This window comes from Dryobates pubescens, chromosome 5 (assembly GCF_014839835.1).
Source record: "Dryobates pubescens isolate bDryPub1 chromosome 5, bDryPub1.pri, whole genome shotgun sequence".
NCBI classification, from domain to species: Eukaryota; Metazoa; Chordata; class Aves; order Piciformes; family Picidae; genus Dryobates; species Dryobates pubescens.
Window position 1 is genome coordinate 21,182,059 of NC_071616.1, and position 23,773 is coordinate 21,205,831.

The 23,773-nt window shown below is 37.5% G+C and overlaps 1 protein-coding gene across 1 annotated transcript in view; it reads left to right on the forward strand.

Moving 5' to 3' along the window:
• NUDT14 (nudix hydrolase 14) overlaps window positions 1–23,773 on the forward strand; it is a 64,241-nt gene that overhangs the window by 28,379 nt on the left and 12,089 nt on the right. The window contains exons 3-4 of the mRNA XM_054161752.1: window positions 12,054–12,118; window positions 16,700–16,937. Of these exons, the coding sequence (XP_054017727.1) occupies window positions 12,054–12,118; window positions 16,700–16,937 (303 nt within the window). The remainder of the gene's footprint in view (window positions 1–12,053; window positions 12,119–16,699; window positions 16,938–23,773) is intronic.

Consider the following 23,773-nt stretch of genomic DNA (forward strand, 5'->3'; position numbering starts at 1 on the left):
CAACTAATTGAGGGGGTGCAAATATTGAAGGACTGGTTTGCGATAAACTTCTTGGGAACAGTATTTCTGAAGGACTTTGTGGACATTTTTAGAATAGTTAAGAACATAACTGTATGAAAAGGCTATGGCCACATGTCACGCCAGTCATCTCTGGTCACATAACATTTGTTAGCTTCAGATGTACAACAGCTGCCATCCTAACTAATGACTACTGTTGAATGCCTGACACTTTCTGAAGTAAATTCAGTGAAACTTCTGACACCAAAGGTAATAATGTGAACTTTCTGTATAGGAAATAATTCTGTTTGTGAATGTGAAGCTAATTGTTATTAGACAGATTTAGTCAGGTTCAAATTTCCTTACAATGGAATATTTTAATAGAATAGCTGTGATGCTAGTTATGTGGAAAAGCCACACTGTCTAATTGCTGAAGATTACAGAGGACTTCATTCTGAGTGTGCTTGTGTGCTGGGTTCCTTTGGGACCTTAGTGTTCTCCCTTGAATCAAAGGAGGTCAACATAAGCCCATATTCAATAGATTTGTATCAGAATAGAGTCATGATACAGGAAAATATTTAGCAGGATAGATGAAGTTATTTTTGTATAAATTTATCCTTTCCAACTGTTCAGGTGAACAGCTGATGAAATTATGCAAAGACAAGCCTAAGAGGATTGTAGTACTGAAGTGTGTGTCACCTTAAAAAAAAAATCTCACTATATATTAGAGAAGGACAAGATCATTTAACCTTATGTAAGGTGGCATAACACTAGCACAAGCTGAAATGGGTGAATTATTATTATCTTTTTTTCTTTTCTTAGTTATTGCAGATCTGGGCTTGGGTCTACAGTGTGTGGCTCTTGAGCTTTCTTAAGATCAAGATAATTCAGAATTAGGATATCAATCCTGGATTCACATTTGCTTTAAGTAATTTAGAATCTATGATGAACAAATAATTGCTTACTCTTACTCCCTCCATGCCACTTAAAGGAGAAAAAAAGAAAAGAAAAAAGTTTTGTGCAACATTATTCCTGCTGACACAATAAACTGTTACCAAGGCAAACTTTGTAACCCTCTGCTGTCAAAGTCAACTGAGTGTCATTACGGACAAAAGAGACAGCATTTCATACCATAATTAGATTTAAATTGTAACAGGAGATGACCCAGGACACAAAGACATACCCATGGAGAGTAGTTAAGTCCTGGAACGCTTTGTCCATCCTTGGAAAAATTCAAAGCTTGACTGAACAAGGCTCTGAGAAACCAGACCTAACTTAAAATCTTGTTAGCCTGATTTTGAGCAGGACGTTGGATCAGATGACCTCCAAAAGTGTCTTACAACCTGAAGGTTTCTATGATTTTTGTAAGTATATTAAATACTTAATGAGTTCCCATCTGACAACTGCCAAAAATTTGTGAACTTTTTGTCAACTTAAAAGCCATTTTTGTATTGAAAATAACATGTTTACTATTGCTTTTGTCCTGCAGTTAGGTTAATCTTCCTTTGAAACACACAGATGAACAGTATCAGAGCTCATTGCAAGGTTTTATTACATCGTTGGAAGCAACAAGTAAAGATTATCAAAAATGAATGAAGAAAAATTAAAATCCTTGGTTACATCCTTTTGATTGGGGTTATGAACAAGTTTATTGAGCTGATACTTACGTTACATAATTCTGGCTCATTGTGTTAGTCAGTGACATGCAGCAAAAGATACTTTCTGCAGTTATTTCATACACTGCCTGCTTTTCTAAGGAAGTTTATTTTTCTTCAGAATACTGAACTGTTGTATGTGTTTATTGTTAAGGCATCCTTATGAAAATCAAAGAGGAGTGTAAGAGATGTAAAGGTCTTAAGACTTTGGTCTATCAGAACAATTTGTGGTTGTGTGACTTGCAATAGGCAAAGGAGTTAATTTTTTATTTATTTTTTTTTAGGTCACTGCTATTAAAAATAAAAATCAGGAAGACATTTTCCTTCTGCAAATTTATGGTGATTTTCTGCCAGAAATAGAAATGTAATGCAAAGCAATCATTTCTGCCTGTAACAAAACATTATTCTCTAAACCCAAACTCAGTTCCAGTTATAGTCTCCCTCATCTTAATTTTGCTATATTTAGTGCCATAGAAGCCTGAAATGTAATACTTAAGTTTTACATTCATCTACTTTAGAAAGCAATAGACCAAGTTAGTTTCTGGTTTCAGCAACTTCTCTTAAAGAGATTCAAGGCTTCTAAAAGTCATAATTTGGGAACACATTAAAGTTAGTGTACAGTCATGTGCTCACTTTTGTGCTTTGAGTAATAGAAACATAACCATACATTTTGCTAGTTGGCAAGTAAAATGACAGCTTTCCAGTTGTGTTGTGAATGGGTGTAAAGCAAAATTACGGCTACTTTTCTATTTTAAAAATGTGAAAATTCACAGTACCTTTAGAAGAAAACAAATTTCAGGAGACTGAATTGCATGCAAGTTTGTTGTATGAATTCTTCTCAACTCTCAAAATATCACGTGCCAAGGAAAAGACATTTGGACTAAAAAACTTACAGCTCTCCATGTGCATTGTACCCTTTTTATGCTGTGATTTTACCTACAAAAGCGTGTCACAATGTCTCATTAATAATTCCTGGCTTAAAAATTCTTAATGGAAAAGAAACTTTAAATGTTTTCTCCTTTCTCCAAAAGACGAGAAAATAATATTCCTGCCTTGTAAGATTGGCTTCTATTTAAGTAAAGAGATTATTTGGTTTCACATTTAAAACAAATTAATTCCTGATTTAATTTGTTTGCTCAGAAAAGAGGCTTTATATTTTATCTAGTACAAAGACAACTGAAGAGTGTTATTTTCCATCAGGAGGGAGTTTGCAGGGTGAAGGAAATCAAGGCAATCTGCCCCTCAGCGTGTTGTCTTCTACAGATATCAGTGCTGGGGTTAAACAGAGGTTTTCAAGGCAAGTTAAAAATGAGCATAACTCAGAGTAGCAAGATGAATATACTCAACCAGTCACTCTGAGTAAGTCTAGAGTTACCTGGCTGAATGCTGACTCCTGCATGCCACTGAAGTTGGGGAGTGTGGTGGCACGGGGGGGTAGCATTAAATGGTGCCACTGAAGAGCTGCTGCAGGAGCCTGCCACATCCTTGGCCCTGGCTATGAGAGCTGGCCAGGTGATGGGTCACTAGAGCCATGCAAGTGGCTTGAAGGAGCCAGGGTTGCTATTCTGGTTTGGTGGCTGTAACAGGCAGCTATGGAAACAGGGTGGAAGTCATGTGCCCTGACTACATTATAGGAGTGGATTAAATTCCTTCTCTTGTTTCATATGCCTGATCATTTGGGCTTTATGGAAACTTAATCCTGTATGTGTTTTTCTGGTTTATGTCCTAGTGTATTATAAGACACCATGAAATTTAACTCAGATGCTTCCTTTGTGCAAGAATTATCACAGTAACATAAAAATGGCTAAAATACAGCTTTTAAACATCTTTATAGGTTAAAAAAAAAATCTAGTATCTTGGGTGGCAAGTGCCTTTTGTGTGCAGTGATGTGCTGTTGTGCTCTAAACCCAGGCTGTCTTTGTACTGTCTCCTCCAGGGAGTCAAATAGTGTGGGATTTTCTTGACTGTCTTCAAATATAATGCAGAAGATAATGCACTGTTTAAAATAAACTGGATGTAGTTCAACAACCAACAAAAATGATGAAAAGTTTAGGGGAAAAATAGCTGAGAGAAGGTAATGATGGCTGGGCACGTTCATGCGAAGGATAACAAAACTAAAGAGAAATTACTACTTATCACAAAAATGTAAAGGAATTCTATACAGCAGGCTGAAAACATGCAATTTCATCAGCAGTCAATGACAGAACAGAAAGTGGTGCCTCATGTGGAAAGTATTTTTTAAATGTAACACTAAGAAACTGTTTTTACCAGTAGGAGATAAGGCAGGTTTTGTAATCAGTCATTGAAAACACTCAGGTCTAGACTTGGTATCAAGGATGATATCAGGATAATTATATTTTTCCTTCTATTAGGAGGAAAAAAATGTAGTAGCCTATTAGTTTCCTTCAACCCAAGTAATTACACCATTTGTTTGCATATGATGTTTGCAAATAAAATGCTTATGGGGGTTTTGGGCTTCATTTTGGGGAGTTTTTCTAAATGAAGACTTGACAGATCATCTACTTAAGTGCCAGGAATTATGCAGGCATATTTGCTGCCTTTTAAGATGTTGTTACCTTGGGACCCAATCTAAAAAATGAAATAAAATAAAAAAAAAATAACATAGCAATGAGGAGGAGAAAAAAAAAAAAAAGCCCTTTATGCTGTAAAGTTATTGGAGAAAAAAAAAAAAAACAGACTCAAAAGCGAGATTTTCAGATTCTCATTTCACTTCTTTAAGTGTGTGATGTGGAAGCACCATATAGCATATAAACTCTTGCCAGCTGTTTCACTGAAATAGAGTGAAATGGCCAAAAATCTTTACTGGGGGCATTGTTTCACTGGGAAGTTAAATGTTTGTCTGATTTTAAAACCAGAATTCATAAAAATTCTTAGCAGGTACAGAAGAGTATTGGCTGATTAGTCACAAATTTCTAAATACAAGTTTCAGGTATCCAGATTAGAGTCATCTTGTTTTTACAGCTTTAGAATTTTCTTTTTTTTAGTATTTGCAATAATATACAAAGTAAGTGAATGTGTTTAATATCTACTGAATTAATATCTAATGAAAAGTCATCCCTTTGCTTCCAAGTTTGGAAACAAACTTGTTCTGTCTGAAGATTGCCAAAAGTTTTTATGTGCTCTACAGACATTAGCGTGGTCACAGCTTGCATTTGGGATTGGTAAAAATAATTTTATGAAAGCCAGGAAATGTTCCAAAACCATGGAGCCTATATTTTTACAAATTTATCTGAAAATATCTCTTGGGAAAGAGGAAACTTTTGAAACCATTATTATTCTAGGAAAGGGAAATTAGGTTAAATGTGTGGAACTGCCGATTTCTCAGCTATCCTTCTCAATAATGGTAGTGAGACTATACATTTCTACCTGGCAAAACAATATTATTCACTTCATATTTATTTTTTGGTAGCTAATACTAAGTTTGGTGGTTTGTCCCTTGCTTTAGCTAGAGCAGAACACTCAAGGTTTTTATTTAGTCAGCTGGCTTTGATACCTGTTACTGTTTTAAAACTTAGATTTTTGCCATCTCAGAGTGGAGTCATTCTTACGCCTTTTTGATGGATTATAGGTTGGTATTATTATGTGATAGCTTTATTTAAATGGCAGTTTCACAAATAATTAGGAATTGGGACAAAAGCCCATCAGACTTTGACATCTGTTGCACATAATGCCCAAAAAGCTTTATTTAGCCAAATAAGTTATCATAAAACCTGAATTTATTTATTAAAATATTTTGTTGAAAGAATCCCATTGAGATGCAATATGTCATTTCCAGGGTATCCTGGGATACAGGCCAAGATATGACACTTAAAGAATGTTATTGAGAGCAACGTGCTTTGATGTCTCGTTTATTTTGCAGCTGAATTTACTTTCTGTTTTATTCTTTGTTATACAAAAACAGAGTGCTGGGATGATTGATTATTCCAGAGAAGTTGTCCTGCATCATATTCTCTGGTTGGTTACAAATAACCACCTTGTGAGTAGATGGAGATTGTGCTTTAAAACTGTATGTGTATGGATTTGTTAGCACTTCTTAATTGATTCTTCCACCAGTCTGATGATTAACCAAACATATGCTTCGCACTTTATGGTGTCATGAACAACTTCCTGCTGCAGTTCTGTTTACTGAAACCAATCTTCTCTTTGATTTTTTCCAAGGTAACATTTCTTTTCATAAGCATGCATGTCTCGTCACTTCATTCCGATTTTGCTTAAATGTTTAAGCTGTGCTGGAGAAAGCATTCAAATTTAATCAGTATACCGAAGTCTTGTAGATGTCTCTAATTATCTTTTACCAAATCCATGTTGTCTGTGATTAGTATGAAAGGCTGAATGTTTTTCTCAGGAGCTTATAGCTTTGCTTTTGTAACAGGCTGCATTTTAAGCAGCCAATTGGATTGATGTAGCCCTTTGAAAAATGTAATGTGCTTTGAAGGAAGACTTAAATGAACCAGTAAGGGTTGTGCAAGCACACACAGTTAATCTGAGGACTATGTGCATTATAGTTAAAGCTCTGGGAAACTGAAGGAATTGCACTGGAGAGTAATCAAAGGGTATAGCTTTATTACATGTCTGTTCTGAAAAAGAAGGGACTTCTCTGGCTTAAGATACTGGGTGCTGCTCTGATAAAAGGAAGAAGACAGCACTTTAGGGGTTGTGTTAGAAGTTTTCAGGGACATGCCCAGCTGTGAAATGGATGGTTAATTTGAATACAGAAGTGACATGGGCTATGTGCAATTCTTTCTCACTGTCACAAAAAATAATTCTGAAGCAACTTTAGATGGAGTAGACCCTCCTGAAGGATGAATCCTCCCAAAGAATTGATTGTTACGTCTCAAGCAATCTGGGGGGTGGGGTGAGGGTCGCTTATCACTTTGAAATTGCAAGCACAGTCATTTCTGATTTGGTTGAGGAAAGGAGACTCATTCATATCCTGATCTGAGATGTTTCTCAAACACAATAATTTTAAAAGACTAGAAGTAATTGTAGTCTTGATGTAGAAAACAATATAGAAGGTGAATTTGTCAACATTGTATGAGTAAAGAAAGCCAAATTTACATAACTTCAAGAAGAAAAACAAATTTATGCTTTGAAGCTACAATAATTGTTGTATTTCTGGATGATTTATTTATTTTCTTAATAACTTTGCTCCTAGACATTTTCTCCCTTGTGAGCCACATAGGCAAAAGTACTGCACATATGTTTTATATTCATAGACACTCTGAGTGAGATGAATATTTCTCTAAATACTTCTGTGGTTGCATGGTCCATTTGATTTTCTTCTGATTCTATAAAAAGGATTTTTAATAACAAATACCTGTTGAGAGTCAAGTGGACTGGTTAAGTGAATTACTTGCTTTTATTCCTGCATACCATTTCTGTGTTTCTTTTTTGTCTTCTTTGAGAATGGTAATTATGCTCTGATAGTGTTGGGGGGTGTGGGGGGTGTTGGTGTTTTCTTTTGCATTATTTGTTGGGGTTTTTTTAAAAAATCAATTAGCATTACTTCCTAAATTACTTATCCACTCTGCATCTGAGATTGTTGTTTCTAAGCAGTGCCAACAATATTACAGACTTGCAACTAATTTTGAGGTTTTATCCTTTAAAAGTAGGTGGAAGTGCCGGAGTTTAATTGCTGGGAAGCCCTGGCTTTCAATGTTAACATCAGGTTTTTTTCAGTTGCTTTATCTGCCGTTGCTCAATTCTGATCACAGTTTGTGTGTGACACGCACATACCCATACTGGGCACAAGGAGATCTTGAGTTACTCTTAGAACAAGCAAAGGAAAATCAGTTTCTTTTCCTGTACTACCTCATCAGTTACTTAGAATGCTGTAGTATTAATACAAGATTGTCATTAAAAGTCCTCCTCTCCAGCCTTAAGAGTCTTGTTTCATTCACTGAAACTCAAGGGGATTTTGTCCTTTTCTATGTGATTTTTTTTAAAAAATCATTTTTTTGTGTTGCAAACTCATGTTTGTAAAGCACACATTAAGGTCATTCCGTGCAAAGGCAATCACAAAACCCCTCCAGGACCCCTACTTCCTCACTCCCCTAAAAAAACCCAGAACAACAAACCCCCACCCCCTCCGCCTTCCTTCAAGTATTGGAGCTCTGGGAGGCCGTGTTCTTCTAGCTTTGGGAACACTCATTCGCTGATCTTAATTGCTAGGTCATATTTCAGAAGAATTAGCTTTCTGTCCCTCCGTATGTGTTTGCACATTTTAACAGGATGTCAGTTTTCATCTATCCTCTTACTTTGTAAATGCTGTGGTCAAATGCTGAATTTTTTACATCGCTCCTAGAAATGCCACATTCCTTTCTCAGGTTTGAGTGTGTGAAGTTTTACCAGTATTTCTATATAAATGTTTGCAGGAGGTCAATAAATACAGCGCTGTACTATGTTGGAGGAATGAAAAATAAAATAAAATTGGAGAATAGTTTTCTAGGCCATTGGCACACAGCAGAGTAATTTTCTAAATTCTTCTAACACGTGTTTCAACTCTAAAGCTTGTATTCAGGTGCATACCTTCTCTTCCAGTGAGAGTCTTAAAAGTGGAGGAGGAATTAAGATTCTGGACTCATCTGTTGAAGATGTCCGTGGGTCAGTTGTATGTAATTTCTGCACATTGACTTAGGCCTTTTGGGAAAGTGAAACAGACATTACCTATTTCAGTGAGGATTTTCTTTGAAGTTTCAATGTTTAAATGGTGTGTGAGGTCCTTGACTGAATAGTTGGAATTGTGTATTTAGGAAAATACTATGTTAGATACCAAGAACAGACATGCTTTAAAGCATCAGTACAGTTTAGCTGGTCTGCGTAGACATTTTAGGTATATATCTTTCTTAAAATGTTTTCAGGCTACCCTAATTGCGCCTATTTTTACAGAAAGAATCATGTCCTACATTATTGCACAGTAACCAGTTTACATGCTCCTGTAACTAGAGTAGTGATTTGTTGTATAAAGTGAGCAGGAACTACTGCAGGAGGAAACCAAGGAGATGCTGGGCAGAAGGCAGTGATCTTAACCAGCCCTGGAAGACACAGTACAAACCTGAGTCATATCTTACTATGTTGTCTTTCTGGTGAGTGGTAGTTCCTAATGCAGCCACTGAAAGATGCAGTGTAGAGCATCCCAGTCTCCTGCATTAGTCTGAGATGATATGTGACTTACAGAAGCAAATTACATCACCAGAATGTCACACAGAGTGCATTTTGAAGAATTTTCTTCTCAGCCACCTCTTGCTTACAGAGGTGGCAAGCCCATTGGAAGGGGCAAGTGTCAAATGTGATACCTCTGTGCAACAATTATGCTGTGTACTCATTGATTCCCAGGTGCAGGTCTGTGGCTCTGTGGCATTGCATTTGCATTAATGACCTCTCCTTTTGTACCAGCAATTCCCTGAGTGTCCAGCTGCTGGAGGAATAGCCAGCAAAGATGTACAACTGTTGAATATAGTAAAAAGTAATAATCAGCCATCCACAATGAAAAGGTTGGCAGGCCTAAGATGTCAGTTTCATTTGTGCAGATGCATTACAGCTTGTTTTTAAGGTATAGATTTTAGTTTGGGATCCATCATGATCTTTTTACATCTGACCGTTCTCTTCCCTTGTAAAAAAACCAACAAAAAAGTAGTCTTGTGCCCCTTTTTTAAAGAAGGGCAGGTGAAGCCCTTTGATGTCCGTGTCAGATTAAATTCTTTGATAAGATTCCTACCTTTTTTAGGAAATTTGACTTTTTTTCTTTTTTTCTTCTAGTAGTTCTGCATGATTTTTCTCTGATAACAGGCAGCTTGGGCATTGTTTATCATCTTGTAGTGATTTGAAACACACTAATGTTCCCCCCTATCAGAACCATGGATTTTTGGTGTTCCCCAAAAGTCATTGTGAATGTTTTCATTTTTTTATGTAACGTTTTATTTAATCTTTGTTGATCACTTTAAAGCTTATAGATTAATATATGCAGTTCTAAAGCAGAATTAGTTGCAATATTTTAAAGGGAATTGCCTTGAAACATCCAATACCTTTTTAATGTCCTGTGGTATAATGCCACTTAAAGCTTTATTTGAATCTGCTTTTGTAGTGGTCCTTTTTGGTGGACTGTATCATCTGTAAAAAGAGTAATCTCAGAATAGTTTTGTAGTGAATTCTTTGTATGATGATTTAAAACTCCAGAAGATAAATACTTCCATCATCTTACAGGACAGTCCAAATTGCTGAACCTACATATTTGGGTCATTGCAGTAATAATGAAATCCATTGATTGCAGTGGCTCAGGGGATTTTCCACTTAGAGCAGTTGAACACTCTGCCCTAGGTTTTTGTTATACTCAAATAACTGCACTGATGGCAGCTTCAGACAGGTTTTCAGAAGTTACAGGCCTGTAGAAATATTTAACGTTACATAGTTTCTTGTGATATAAGCCATACCAAACGGCATTTGTAATGTCACACTCCTTAGAAGGTCTAATTCTGAAATATTTTCTCTATGGCTCTCCAACTCTGACAAGAAATATTAGAACTTGTCTGTTGTGATTTGTTAAAAAATGCAAATTTATGTTCAAAATTGTTTGTCAGTCTCTCTGAAAATTAGACGTAATTAAATAGAAAGTTCTACAGATTTGTGCCATTTCTGTACCCTCTTATCTCAAGATGGTGTGAGAAGCAGACAATTGTAATAACTTGCTGCTACTCCTTTCCAGCTTAATTTGATCTTGTTCTCTAATTCTGACAGATTGTTTTTAATTTTCCCATCTGTTCCATAAAAATTTCAAGTGATTGACTCTTATGAAAAAAAAAATAATGTCTAATAGCTGAGCCATTTTTAATTAGTTGGTATGAGTTATTTAATGAGATATGCTGAAGAAGGCAAGCCAAGTGAAAGACTGGGCCTGGAGTAGTGGTTGTAAAGAAAAGGGCAACTGTATGCTTCAGGGACTTTTTTCTCTTTAACCTCAGCTTTTGACTGCTGCTGTCTCCAGTTTCAGGCAGTGTGCATCATTCAAGCCATGGGCAAAACCCAAAGGGTTCAGTAGCAGTAATTCCTTTTTCCCTACCCTCAGACAGTACCACTTTGGGGGAGAGGACCTGTCATGCAAAGGGAAAGAAAAAACATCAATGAATAATACATCAATAAACTTTAAAATGTTGTAAGCTGTGGTTTAACTTCATTTCTTCTAGTAACCTGCACCGTAACTCCCAGATATTCTAGTGTTAGGTCAGAAAGAACCCCCACACCAGTAAACAGTGAGTGTTCTCCTCCAGCCTCACTGAAGGCTAAAACTTTTGGTTTAGAATTGCCTGCAAACGACATCTCCTGGGATAGGAAGCCATCAATATACAGTACAGGTCTTTGAGAACAGCAACCATGTATATAAATGTTAACATCTCAGCTTCTCTCTTCTGTTTTGGCTTTTATTTGTTGTTATAATAAACATTAGCATTACTTTTAATAGTCATCAAATATCTGGCAGCTTGAGACTTCATTATTAAATCAAATACTGAAAATAAATACACAGCTCTTTTACAAGGAAAGTTGAAAGATTGACTCAACTCTGCAAATATGCCATTGTTGGTCTGGTCTATTGTAGAATTCATAGAATAATGAATTAACTTTCCAGTTGCATACAGTGAGGCATAACAAATGAGAGAATGCTGCCATGGTAATGAGCAAAATACACACATGCTTTTGCAGGAGAGAGACTTTTGTCTGCTTTGCTGCTTTTTTCTGAGAGTAATTTAGATGAGGAGAGAATATCAGTACTCCGCACTTAACAGAGCATTTCTAAATACTCAGTCTGCCAGGTTTCCCTACGTCCTGTATTTCAGACAACCAAAGAGGACAGGAGGAAGATTAAAATGTGACCTTTAAACCATTCAATGTGGTGGCAATTAAAACTCCTTCTAGTTTAAATTTGTACAAAATTTGGATTCTATGGTGTCTTTTAAGGCCCAAGCTCAGCAAATAGCCACAGATTCTCTGTGCTTACAACAGAAGTCTCTGGCTCTGAATGAGTTACTATCCTAATCTGGGACTGACATAAGGGGCTTGTTTATTTTTAGGGATTTTACTGCCTAGTAGTGATGTTCCTAGAGATGAACCTTTTTTTTTTTTATTCTGTTGAGGAGAAGGAAATGATTGGTGGTTTACTTTGCATGGCAGGAGAAACAGGTGTCTTTTGGGTAAATTCTCCTGGACTTTTGGAACACAACCCAATATCTATCCCTCTTGGTGGATTTTGACAAGAATCTTGTTTCATTGTGGCTTTAGCAATAAATCTTGTATGTATTTATGTAGTTAAATTCACAAGATGTAAGTTTAATAGTTCTGCATTAGCCCATCACAATGCATTGATCTTTTGTTTTCTGTCTTATTCCTCAGTGTGTCAATCCTGATCTTTAATACTTCCCGGCAGTGCTTTGTTGTGGTGAAGCAGTTCCGCCCAGGTAATCCCCTTTTTCTACACTTACTTTTGCTCAGTAGTGAAGCAAGGTTTTTAAGAGTTTAGCAGATAAAAGTTGGTATATCTGTGGTGATAAACATCTTTGTTCTGTATTTTGTTCTTTGTATGGTAGCCCAACCTTTTCAGTTGGTGAGTATTTCTAACCAAGGAAATTTCCATTACAGATGAAACGGGTGACCAGGGTAGCCTTACATTCTGCTTTTGGGCTAGTCATTGTCCTCTTTTGTAGGAAATTACAAACAGCTCTAGAATGATCGCACATTAGATTGCTTTTATTTGAAGATCCTTCTTGATCTATCTAATATTTAGTAGGCAGCTTTTGTGCAGAAGCAAAAGATTTCTTTTTTTTTTTTTCTTTCTTTTTTCCCTTTCTTTAAATATTCCTTTTTTTAAAACAATGTGTTACTGTGCACCACATACTTGGGAATTTTAAATGAGGGAAATTCGGGCCTGTATGTTTTCTTATCAGTATGTGGACAGCTTCATTTTGCCAGTTACGGATTTAGGCTAATATACTAATTTTTATTCTGAGCTTTTATATCAGTTACTTTAATTCAAAGCAATATTTACTTTCTGCAAGTTGAAAATCAATTTCATATTCTCTGCATGTTAATTAAAAAAAAATCACAAGGTATTTCACTGACTGTTGCTAAGACACCATTTCAAGACTGTTCATTGCAGACTTTTTAGGAAACTTTTTGGGTGGTGTCATGCTGTCGTTTCTTACTGTCAGTGATTACCAGGCTCTTCGGTGTTGTTATGCAGCACTGTTACACTGACAGTGCATCTCATGAAGCGCTCTATTCACTATTTTAAAGAGAAAGTATTTATTTATCAATAATTCAATGTCTTTTATTTGCCAGTGGAATAAAATGGCTCATGTCGCTGTTGCTCTCTTTGAGGTAATCTTAGGCAGAAACCTTTGTATGCGTGCATACATGTATGGGTAGTGAGCAGCAGCAGGTTCATTACGTCATCTGTATGAAGGTGTCAGATCTGCCTCGGAGGACTGGGCTGTTGCTGGCATTAAACTCTTCCGAAGGCTGGAGCTGCTCAGAAGTCTGCCCTTAGGAACAGTGGTCAGTCAGGCACACCACAGCAGTTCCAGGACTGCAAACATGCTGTGACATTACTCTCATTGCTACAACTGTATTTCCATTCCATGACTATTGTCTGCCTTAGTGCCTGTTCCACAAAGCAGAAATTAAAGCTGAAATGTTCTCCTTGCTAGCTCCTATCAGAAGTACACCAAGAAGGTGCTAGCTCATTACTTGTGAGCAGACAGCTGCTTCTCACCAGGCATGACCCCTGCATGTGTGATGGGTGACATATGTGCTTGCCTTTCCTTAGGGTGTGGTGTCCTGATCAGGTTTTCTCATTGAAGTCTGTGCTCATTGTTAAGACATTCATCCCTCCCTGTTCCACACCAATCCCTTTGACAGCACTCACACTTATGCAGCCACAGCAGAGGTCTAACATGGATGCAAACAAAAAAAAATTATTGGATTAGGCAGTTTATGTGACTGGCTTGAAATAATTCATGCTGGCTTGAAGGATGGCAGAAGCGTACAACTGGGGTGAGGCAGACAGGACCATATTTTTGAGTGTATTGTGGACTTAGATCATCTTGAATGATCATAAAGTCACACATTTGGAAGGAGCAGAGAGAAAAAAAATTACTTGTGTGTCTTAGTAGTTTTTTGTATTAGTTCCTCACCCATGACTGGTTGGGAAAGGTCTCAGGCGGTGCTGATTTTGGTAGCCAACTGACCACACATTTTCAAATATGATAAGACAGTATATTCCTGGAAAGGGCTAGGGCTAGTACTGCTTTTTTCACTGTAAGTATAGTGATGCTTCATCATTGTGATGCTTGATTTTGCATTGACTTGGTGAACAGTATCAAAGCTTTGAATCATAAGCCATGTTCTGTTTGAGAAAATACCAAACGATGCAGTCAAAGAGAAATCAGAAGTTTAAAGAACAACTAGTATTAGCCAAACCCCACTACCCCCTAATTCTGTACTGCTGTTTTCTTCTCTTCAGAGTTAGCAAACATGCCCCTGTATGAGTCATGTGACAAGGTTTCTTTGATTAACAGCTATGGTATCACTTGACAAATTTGGTTAAGCTATCCGTCCCTTGTCCCAGCTTTGCAGATACATCAATTCTGCTTTTCACTCTGGGAATTCTTACAGCAATAGATGTGCTTGCTGCACATCACATGTCCATCTGATGATGGAGGAGACTGCCTGGTGATGATGCAGTGGCAGTTTCTGACCAAGGTAGCATACATAATCCATCAGAAGACAAGAGAGCAGTCAGACTTGGGACTAGTGGAGGGGTGACTCTGCTGGGACCCGAGTTCTTAGTTCTACAGTTTCTACTCTCCAAACTCTTAGCATGTTTGCAGTAAGCTGACTACCTGCGATAAGGAAGAGGAGAATCATAGGTTTCACTCCAGAGAGTGTGCCTAGGCCAATACACTACAGGCTGCTTTTCCATCTAGTACTTTATCTCCCCTGGTACATCACTTGTGCAATCAATTTTACACCTCCAGGAGAGGTATGGGGAGCTCTCTGTTTCCTGATACTAGCAGGCAGCTTGATTTTCTAGGCATTGCTTATCTCTGAGATAAATTGAGTTTGAACTTTTGCAAGGCTGGTGATACAGAATTCATACTCTGACTCCTTGGTGAACGTTCTATTATTTGGTCACTCTTACAGAAGTGGCTGATACAGCTTTTTTATTCCTTATCTACAGAGAAAAAAAGCTGTTACTGGGCTTGAAGTGTTGGCATATTGCAGGACTTCTCTCTGAAGAGGACTAAAGATTAAATCCTTCTAGGAATGTAGGTTTTGATCTCTGTGGAGCCCAGTTGTGATGAGGGAGAAGGAGAAGGGCAGGTGCTTGCTGGAATGACTGAGATACTTTAATCACAGTTTCATATTTCTGTACGTCACACTCTTACCTGCATCCTATTTTGATGCCCACATCCTTTAGTGGAATGCATGTGTTGTTCCTTTTTGTATTTACTGATATGGTTGTGTCAATACTAAAATAGGAATAAAAGCTTAAGAGTATTTAGCTCATGTAGGATCTTTGAACTTAGTTGTCATTTATGATAATTGTAATAGCTTTTAGAAGTCTTGGGAATCATGACTGAGAATGCCCTTCAAGGATCTATCCCTCAATGTCTGTATGGAGGAAAATTTTTTTACTGCCTCCATGCCCTATTTTAGAAAGAAAACTGAGATCTAGTCATGTCTTTCAAGTAAGAAATGGAGGCTCTTTTCCTTAACCGTTTGAATCTCAAAGGCTTAGATGTGCCTACTACAAACAGCTTTGAAAGTTTTAATTCCCTTTCAAGACTCCCTTTCAAGTGCTGATCTTACTATACTACACTTCTGAGGTGTCACAAGAAGCATTGCAGAAGGAGCCCAGGGACACATTTCTGGGGTGTAGACTCTTCCTCAAAGACCAGTTGCTTGAGAAGTCATTGTGGTACTTCACTTTTATGTGACATTTTTGTAGAGGCCTTTTTCCATATCAGGGTTTTGAGAATTAATAAGCTAAATCCAGTATTTTGGAAGACTAAAACGTTGTCCATTGCACTTGAGCTCTTTGTATTTAAAATGGGAAATACAAGATAAACTCATTTGTAAACTGTGTTATGGCTTCAAAAATATTTGTATGGAATAAAAATATTTCCAAATTTTGAATTAGTTTTATTTAGGGTGTTTTATAAGACCCTCATGGTAAGCTTTCATTAAAAGCAAGGGGATAGACATGAAGAAATATCAAAGAAGAAACATGCGTGATTATACCTCTAAATTAAAGTCGCCGTGATCTGGAATTGTCAATAGTGATTCTTTGTGTGCTGCAATCCAGCCCTGCAGTTCTCACTCAGGCAAAATTTCTTTTGACATCAGTGAGAGGTTTTCCTTAAATAAGGGCTAAAATCTGGCATTTGCACTTCTTTAGGAGTGCATTACAGTGGCAGCTGTTTGTAGATTAATTCAAGAAGTCTTTTTCAGACTCCACACAGGAATCTGTGCAAGGAACTATATGTTCAAAAGAGGATTTTTTTTTTTTTCAAACAAACATACATGCTTTTCATACCCTTTTTAAATAACAGCTGAGTTGACAGACTGAAAGACTCATCATTGTGCACATGGTACATAATGTGCAACCCAACTTTCCTGCAGGATAACTGCATAATTTAAATTAAATCCTGATATTCACATTGCCCAACAAATGGAATCTGTATGGTGCTTCTGGGACTTACACTTCTTGGATGAACTAGCTTGAGTTTTATTTTTTTTCCATTTTAAGGTGTGCATGGTTTTGTTCCAAATGATGTAAACTCTAAAATGTCAATTTTAACAGATAACTCATCTGAATTTATTATTACTCTCAAGTACTCCGATGGTTATAAATTTTCAGGCAAAGTTTGGGTACCATCTCATTTTCTATTTAATATTAATAAACTAACATTTCTTCCCCCACCACCATTATTTCTTTTATTTTCTTGTCTTTGTTTGATTTTTGTCTTTTTTTTTAGCTGTTTACATGTGTGAAGTAGGAAGGTGTCATCCTCAAGTCTTTCAGAATCAGGGCAAGGAGAGCTCCTCTCATCTAGAGGATCCCTTACCTGCTGTGGTGGGAGTGACCTATGAACTCTGTGCTGGCATTGTAGACAAGCCAGACCTGTCTTTAGAAGAAATTGCATGTGCAGAAGTCTTAGAAGAGTGTGGCTATCATGTTCCTGTTACAGACCTAAGGAGAATCACTTCTTACAAGTAAGTAACTTAAAACACTTAGTTGGTTTTTTTTCACAGATTGCTGAAGTGACCTGAATGTAAATTAGCGTTCCCTATGATTTAAGCAGTGTGTTGGGAGAATATGGACATCTGAAAGTATATGCAAGGTGTAATTTTCAGCGAGTGAGAGCAGTATTTACAGAGACTTAAAAAATTACAGACTCATAATTATGGGATTGAATTCCCAGTAAGAATGATACTGTTGTAATTTCTTCCAAAACCCATTACAACTGGGGAAAGTAGTGTTGGGCTTTCAGGGTAGCTTGTCACAGAACTAGAAAACAGCCCATCTTTACTTGGTCAGGCATTTTCCATCTCTTGTTACTACTCTAATTAACAATACAAGCTGGCCAACATGGACTTTCGTTTCCCATAAACACAGTGTTGCAGAAACACAAGAACCTGTGCCATTGGATCTCTTCACAATATTAGGTCTGTAATTAAACCTTCTTTGAAATGGACAGTAATGTTACTTATGAGGATTTTGCTGATTTGACTATGAAAACCTTTACATTATATATTTTGCATGATTTCAAATAGTTATTGAGACAGATTTTGAAATGTTTAAAAGCATATATTAGGAGTAAGAAGAACCTGTAATATGCAAGAGGAGCAACACAATGCGAGTTGTCGAAGGGGTAAAAAAAAACAAGCTCAGAAAAAACTATGTGCACATCCTTAATCCCATTACATCTCCTTCCCAGCTTTTAATACTGTTATCTAAAATGTATGTATGTTTGTGTTCTAGAGATAAGGCAGCAGGGTTTTAACTTTATTTTGCTTGACATCTCCATTGAACTAGGCCCAGTCATTGGTTTTTAATTTGGAAATTGAATACAAATCCACAGCTGTCAATCCTGGCAAATGTTATTTCCTGCTGGATTAACAAGCAGTGCTTCTGTTGAGGGGAGGGAGTGAGTCAAGGGGCTGTCTTTTACAACTCCTTGAAGCCAGATTAAGGGTTTGTTCTACTGAAAGAAAAACTGTGCCTTCTAGATTTATAAGCAAAAGCTGTCTATAGAATTTCACAGGTTGGGTGAAACTGACAGGCTAGAGCATAGATACATACTTGTGCATATGTACATGTGTGTGTATATAAGAACACAAAACAGAACAAGTAGAATAGAATTCCTGTAGCTGTAGAAGTTTGTAGCTACAGTGTATTAGCTTGAATCAACATTAATGATTTACATCTAGCTAAAAATTGTACTTTTTTGGTTGAAAAATGTTCATATATCTTAACAGTTCTTTCAGTTGTTTGGTTAGAAAACATGAGTGGAAGGAATTTTGGGAGGATGTCATCTGCAACTACTCTTTGAAAGATCAGGCTCCACCAGATTTAACTACTTTCTGACTGTCATGCTATCTGTGCGTTCTCTAACATTTGATCATTTCATCGCATGTCTTGGAAGGTTTCTGCATGATCTCTGAAGTGTTCCATGTGTACCAGGAGCAAGTTTTTCCTGCTGTCTGATCATTCCTTCTGCTGTCCTCTGCCTTCTTACATTCTGGTCTGCCTATTTCTTAAAAAAAATAAAAAAAGTGCCTGAAGTAGAACACAGCATTTTAGCAGGGGCTTTACCAGTGTGAGATAGAGTAGAAGCTTTATTTCCCTGGTCTTACAGATGATTTTTGGTTTGTTGCCTCTTTTGCAGTGGCATTATGGTGTAGACTTATGGTCCACAATGCCTCCCTTATCTCAGAACTATTTTCAGCAGCAGTACTGCTTGTCATCCACCTCCTGTCTGTTTCTGTGCTGTTCGTTATTGCTGCCCGAACAGAGACTTGAACTTGTCTTTACTGAATTGCATCCTATTTTTTCAGACCATTTCTCCAAGCTGTTGGGATCTTTTTGAATTCTAATATTTATCTCTAGCTCCCCAGAAATACTCACTCTCAGCTTTGCTGCCTGCAGCCTGTATTTCAACATACAAGTTGTAAACCAAAATACTGAATTACACTGAATGTAGGATGGTCCCCAGTGGAATCCTGTTTAGTTTGTATTTCCATTTTGACAGTGATATCCATTCCATGAGTACCATCTTCATACTAGTGTTGCACCTATTTCACAGTTTCCTTAATTTCTGAGTATATCATGATGTCCTAATTCTTAATGAAACTGTCACATTAGATAACATTCAAAGCCTTGATAAACTCAAGTTATTTTGTGTTGCTGCCTCTATCCACAAGACCTGTTATCCTATTATAGCTGATATTTGTTTGACTGCACTTGATATATTCCTAACAAATCTGTTAGCTGTTGTTCCTTTCTTGTTGCAAATAAAGTCACATTAAAATATTTGGATAACTATAATTAATAATCACTGAGCTAACTCTCTTAGATTTGTGTGGATGAGAACTCAAGAGTTGCATGCAGTGAAAAGGCTTTTCTGCAAACAAGGGTTTCTCTGTTAACACACACGTTGTTCTGACAGCAAGGATTTGTCTTGTATTCCTAATAATACCTCATTCTGGAATCCTGGTCAAGAGAAGGAAGTTGCCTGGCTGGAATAAAAGCAGGAGTTGAGATAGGCCTGACAGGACATGGAAAGCAGAAGATGCTTCAGATGTAAAAGGAGAAACAGTTTTGACTAGGAAGGTCAATACGGTTCTGTGGCCAGTGGATTAAGAAGGGGAGGGCATGGACAATACATAGGGAGAACTTGGAATAGAAAATCCTCAAATAGAAAAAGAGGAAGAAGAGGTTAAGGAACAGTGCTGAGAAAAAGCATGGGCTGAGCACTAAAGGGACTTTGGAAATTCATTCCCCACATTCATTGTAGTGGAGAATTCTCTTTAAGGAGGTGAGGAAAGTACTTATACTGTTCAAGCAGAACTTGGCTCTGTCCTCAAACAGTGGGAGAAGTAAAGACTGGAGGCAATCTGTAGATAGTAGGTTTGGTGGGTTTTTTAATTTATTATCAGGGCTTTCAGCAGTGGTTTGGGGGAAATTTTTTTCTGTGTTTCTCAGCTAACCAGAAAAGGTTAACTATAATACTGCTGCAGGTATTTCAAAAGCACATACAAATAAGCCATTGGACACCATTCTTAAGTTCTGTCAAAGCTCCTGCAACATGATACTCATCAGATAGAAATCAGGCACAGAATTAAGCATATCTCAGACTTAATTACATTGATGGATCCATAGAGTACCTGCAAAGTCAATGAGAAATCAGGAAGGAAGCCAGGAGTTGGGGAACTCATGCTAGGTGAGTAAAAGTCTTCAGAACAAGTTGACCCAGCAGCAGGAAGACAGTGGACATGGGTGGATACAGGAGACTGGACTTGGGGCAGGTAACAAGAAAAACAAACATATTAAGAGGGATTTGACTACAGGAGGTCAGAGGAATCACACTTTGAAGACTCAGAAATATCTGTTCCTATTATACTAAAATGCCTCCCAGAAGGTGAATCTATATGCAAATGCTTCATTGTGCAGTGTAGACAAAGGCAGGAATTGTTGTGAAAAACATCTATATTGTTTGCCAGCTGTGTGGTGAGTGTCTTCTTCTCGTTGTGGCTACACAAATTCCTACTTTTATGCTTGGCGTACAGTAAGTAACCTTAATTTGGTATTACTAAAAGTTTGCTCTCCATCCTGGCATCAGCTAGTCCACTTTTGGAGGCTTCCTGAATGTTTAGATGTCTGCTGGTGTGTTGAGTTCTTGTCAGTTGTATGGCTGGCCTCAGTCAAAAATGGCATAGATGGTAGAGGCAGTGGGTGTAAAGGAACTGTTTAGCTCAGTAATAAAATGAAGTTAATACTATAGTAGTATAATTGCAAACTGAGGCTTCATTGCCTCAGGGCTGCAAGATAAATTGTTAATTTTGTAAAGCTCTAAAAGAAATCTGTGAGCATCTTTCCAGGTTTTGGAAGCTTTTTCCTGAAAGCAAAATTTTCTAAGTAAATGACTTTGGACTTTTGTATCAGATATAACAAATTTTCTATCTGTCATGATATCCCAGAAATTCTCAGATTGAATCCCACGTGGAATTCAGCTGTGCTTAGTTTTTCAGTTGAAGTCCTTGAAGCTATTTTCCTTGAGATGTATTTCCTTACAAGCCAGGGAAATGCCTTTTTAAGTGCCAATATTGTTGTTAAAGATGTTGCTATTGCTGTTGTAACTTACAATACTTTCTTTCAGTCTATGAAACTTTTAGTCTTCTTGAAGAATATTTATGAAATTGTTTGGACTTAAATAACACCTCAGAGCACACCAGGATAAAGTTGAGCCAGAAGCTCAAGCTCTGGTTCAACTTCCATTTCCCTCCATTTCATCATTATTTTCTCCCAGAGGCTGTAATAAACTCTTGGCTATGAATTGGATACAAAAAGAGCTGCAGGTTCTCAGCCCTGCTGCAAAACAAGTCAGATGGATTAGTTTAAGGGCCTAGCTATATTAACATAGGTACTTACTTTAATCTTCCTACATTTGATTTTCTTTCCAAAAGTATATAACAAAGAAGAGCATTCACAGAACTAGTATTGGATGTTGCAATTACTGTGCTATGGCTATTAGCCTCTGTGCAGTGGGGTAAAAATGGTTTGTATTCACAGGTTATTATGTAGAAAGAATAACAGCCTTGAAAATGTTGGAGTGCATTATAATTAGAAAGATCACCTGCTAGTACACCTGTTGGGTGATGGCATAATGTGATATAATTTTATGTTAATTACTTCTCTGCTTTTTTCCTGCACCTGCTGCTTATAATGTCAGAACTGTACAAAGGTCCTAAGACGTGACAATAGGAGCTGCATGTCACCGTTCATCAGTCTACATGTTGCATGCCTAAATAGATCTTGATTTCAACATAAGAAGCAGAGATCTGTATCACATTTATTTGTAAACATAAATTATGTATTCAGTATGTACCCAAATTCTGCATCCATTCTGCTTGCATCTTACAAACGGATATATTGCATTTAGGAATTTTCACATTCGTTACGTCAAATTTAAACAACCAGGAACAGGTAAATGTTGATTGTTTATAGGTGTTATATTGGTTAAAGATTAAGAAATTATGAGATTAGCTTTTAATTTTTCTCTCTCAGAAATCTGAGTTAAACTAGTAAGTCTTCACAGTAAGCCAGTTTGTTCCCCACATTGCAGCAGAGGAGTAGAGGATAAGATATTGTTTACTTTCTCATATGTGTTTGTTCCTTCAAATTAGAAATGTAGCATTTGTGAATGCACTAATTGTGAATGGGCCCAGTCATGAGAAGGCGGCAAAGCTAACATTCAGTAGATGCTTTGAATGTCGACCCTGCTTACCAAGGTGCACATGTGCTGACTTGCATACGTGTGCACACACACTTGCTTGGAAGAAGAAATGGTTACTCAGCATCAGCAAGCACGTAAAGTGGATTCAGTCTCACTTGTGCCTTTTAGACATTATTAAACTTTTTTTTTTTAAAGCAATAATGTACTGTTAGCCATTTGTGATAAAAATAGGTCTGCAATGTATCTTTATGCTTATGAACTTAGATATGACAAGTGAAAAGACCGATTTTATGAGCTGTATTTCATGTGCTATTGTGGTAGGTTGAGAGAGGGCTTAGCTCTCCCTCCTCCACAGAGTAAGAAACCACAGCTAACTCAGTCGAAGAGCAAAAGCTATATATTTACAAGCATATATGGAAAGCAGGTTATATATAACACAATATATACAGGTATTTACAATATATACACAGAAATACACAGCAAAGACAAATAACACAACAAAAATCCCTCCCTCAGGGAGGGATCCCCTCTTTGGAACCCCCTCTCTCCCCCCCTTACCTCCCTTTTTCCCCAAAAAGGGGTTAGAGAGAGAGAAAGGCAAGTTACTAAGGAAAAGAGTTGTTAGCAAGCTTCAAAAGCCCATGCAGGATTAGTGTTTGCTTATCTGAAGGCCAAGTCCAGCAGTTCGCAGAAGAAGCAGGCAGGGAGAACAGGCTGAAACACCAAACTCCCCCAACTCCCAAACCGAACTGAACTGAGGAAAAAATTTTCCAACCGCTTCACAATCTAAAGCTGAATTTTTTGTTTATCAACCAATGAAATTCGTTTAGAATATCAGAATGTTTTGGTTCTAGTACCAAAAACATTAGCCAGTGTGTTCCAGCAGTGTTTGTTCTTAAAGGCACAGCCTCAAACGACCACAGTCCACCCCTTTCTAAACAATTTCATTGGCTGTTCGTACTGTCCATCCAATCCAGAACAATATTTACAGTTCGTAAGTTAAGTTCATCGTCCATTCCGGCTATACTCAGATGTAGATGATTCAGAAGTCCAAGAAAATCCAAAATCAAGAAAATGGAAAACAGTTTGTCTCTCCGCAGACGAAGCGAAGAAAAAGGGAAACAGGGACTCAGGGACTCTCAGTTGACTCAGGGCTCTCAGGGTTCTCAGGGTTCGTGCACCGTAGATTCCTCAGGGACTCTTTCCTTTGGACGCGCTGTAGCTGTACAACATTCTGAAATTAAACTCTCTCAGCTAAAGTTAAATCTCTTTGTGGAATACACTGAATTTCACCATTCTCTTGCATTACCCAATAAGTGTGACCCGGACCTTCTGCTGAAACCACCCCTCGGACAGGTTTAGCCTCTCCTGAGGGCGAAAATACCCAAACAGTTTTACCTAACAGATTCTTTTCCCTAACAACAGGAACTCTATCACCTTCTACTTTCTGTAGCAGATCAGAATGTGCAGGTCCAGCTCGGTTCACTGAACCTCTACTGTTCACCAGCCAGGTTGCTTGTGCTAAATGTTTCTCCCAGTTTTTCAAAGATCCACCTCCCATAGCTTTGAGAGTGGTCTTCAACAAACCGTTGT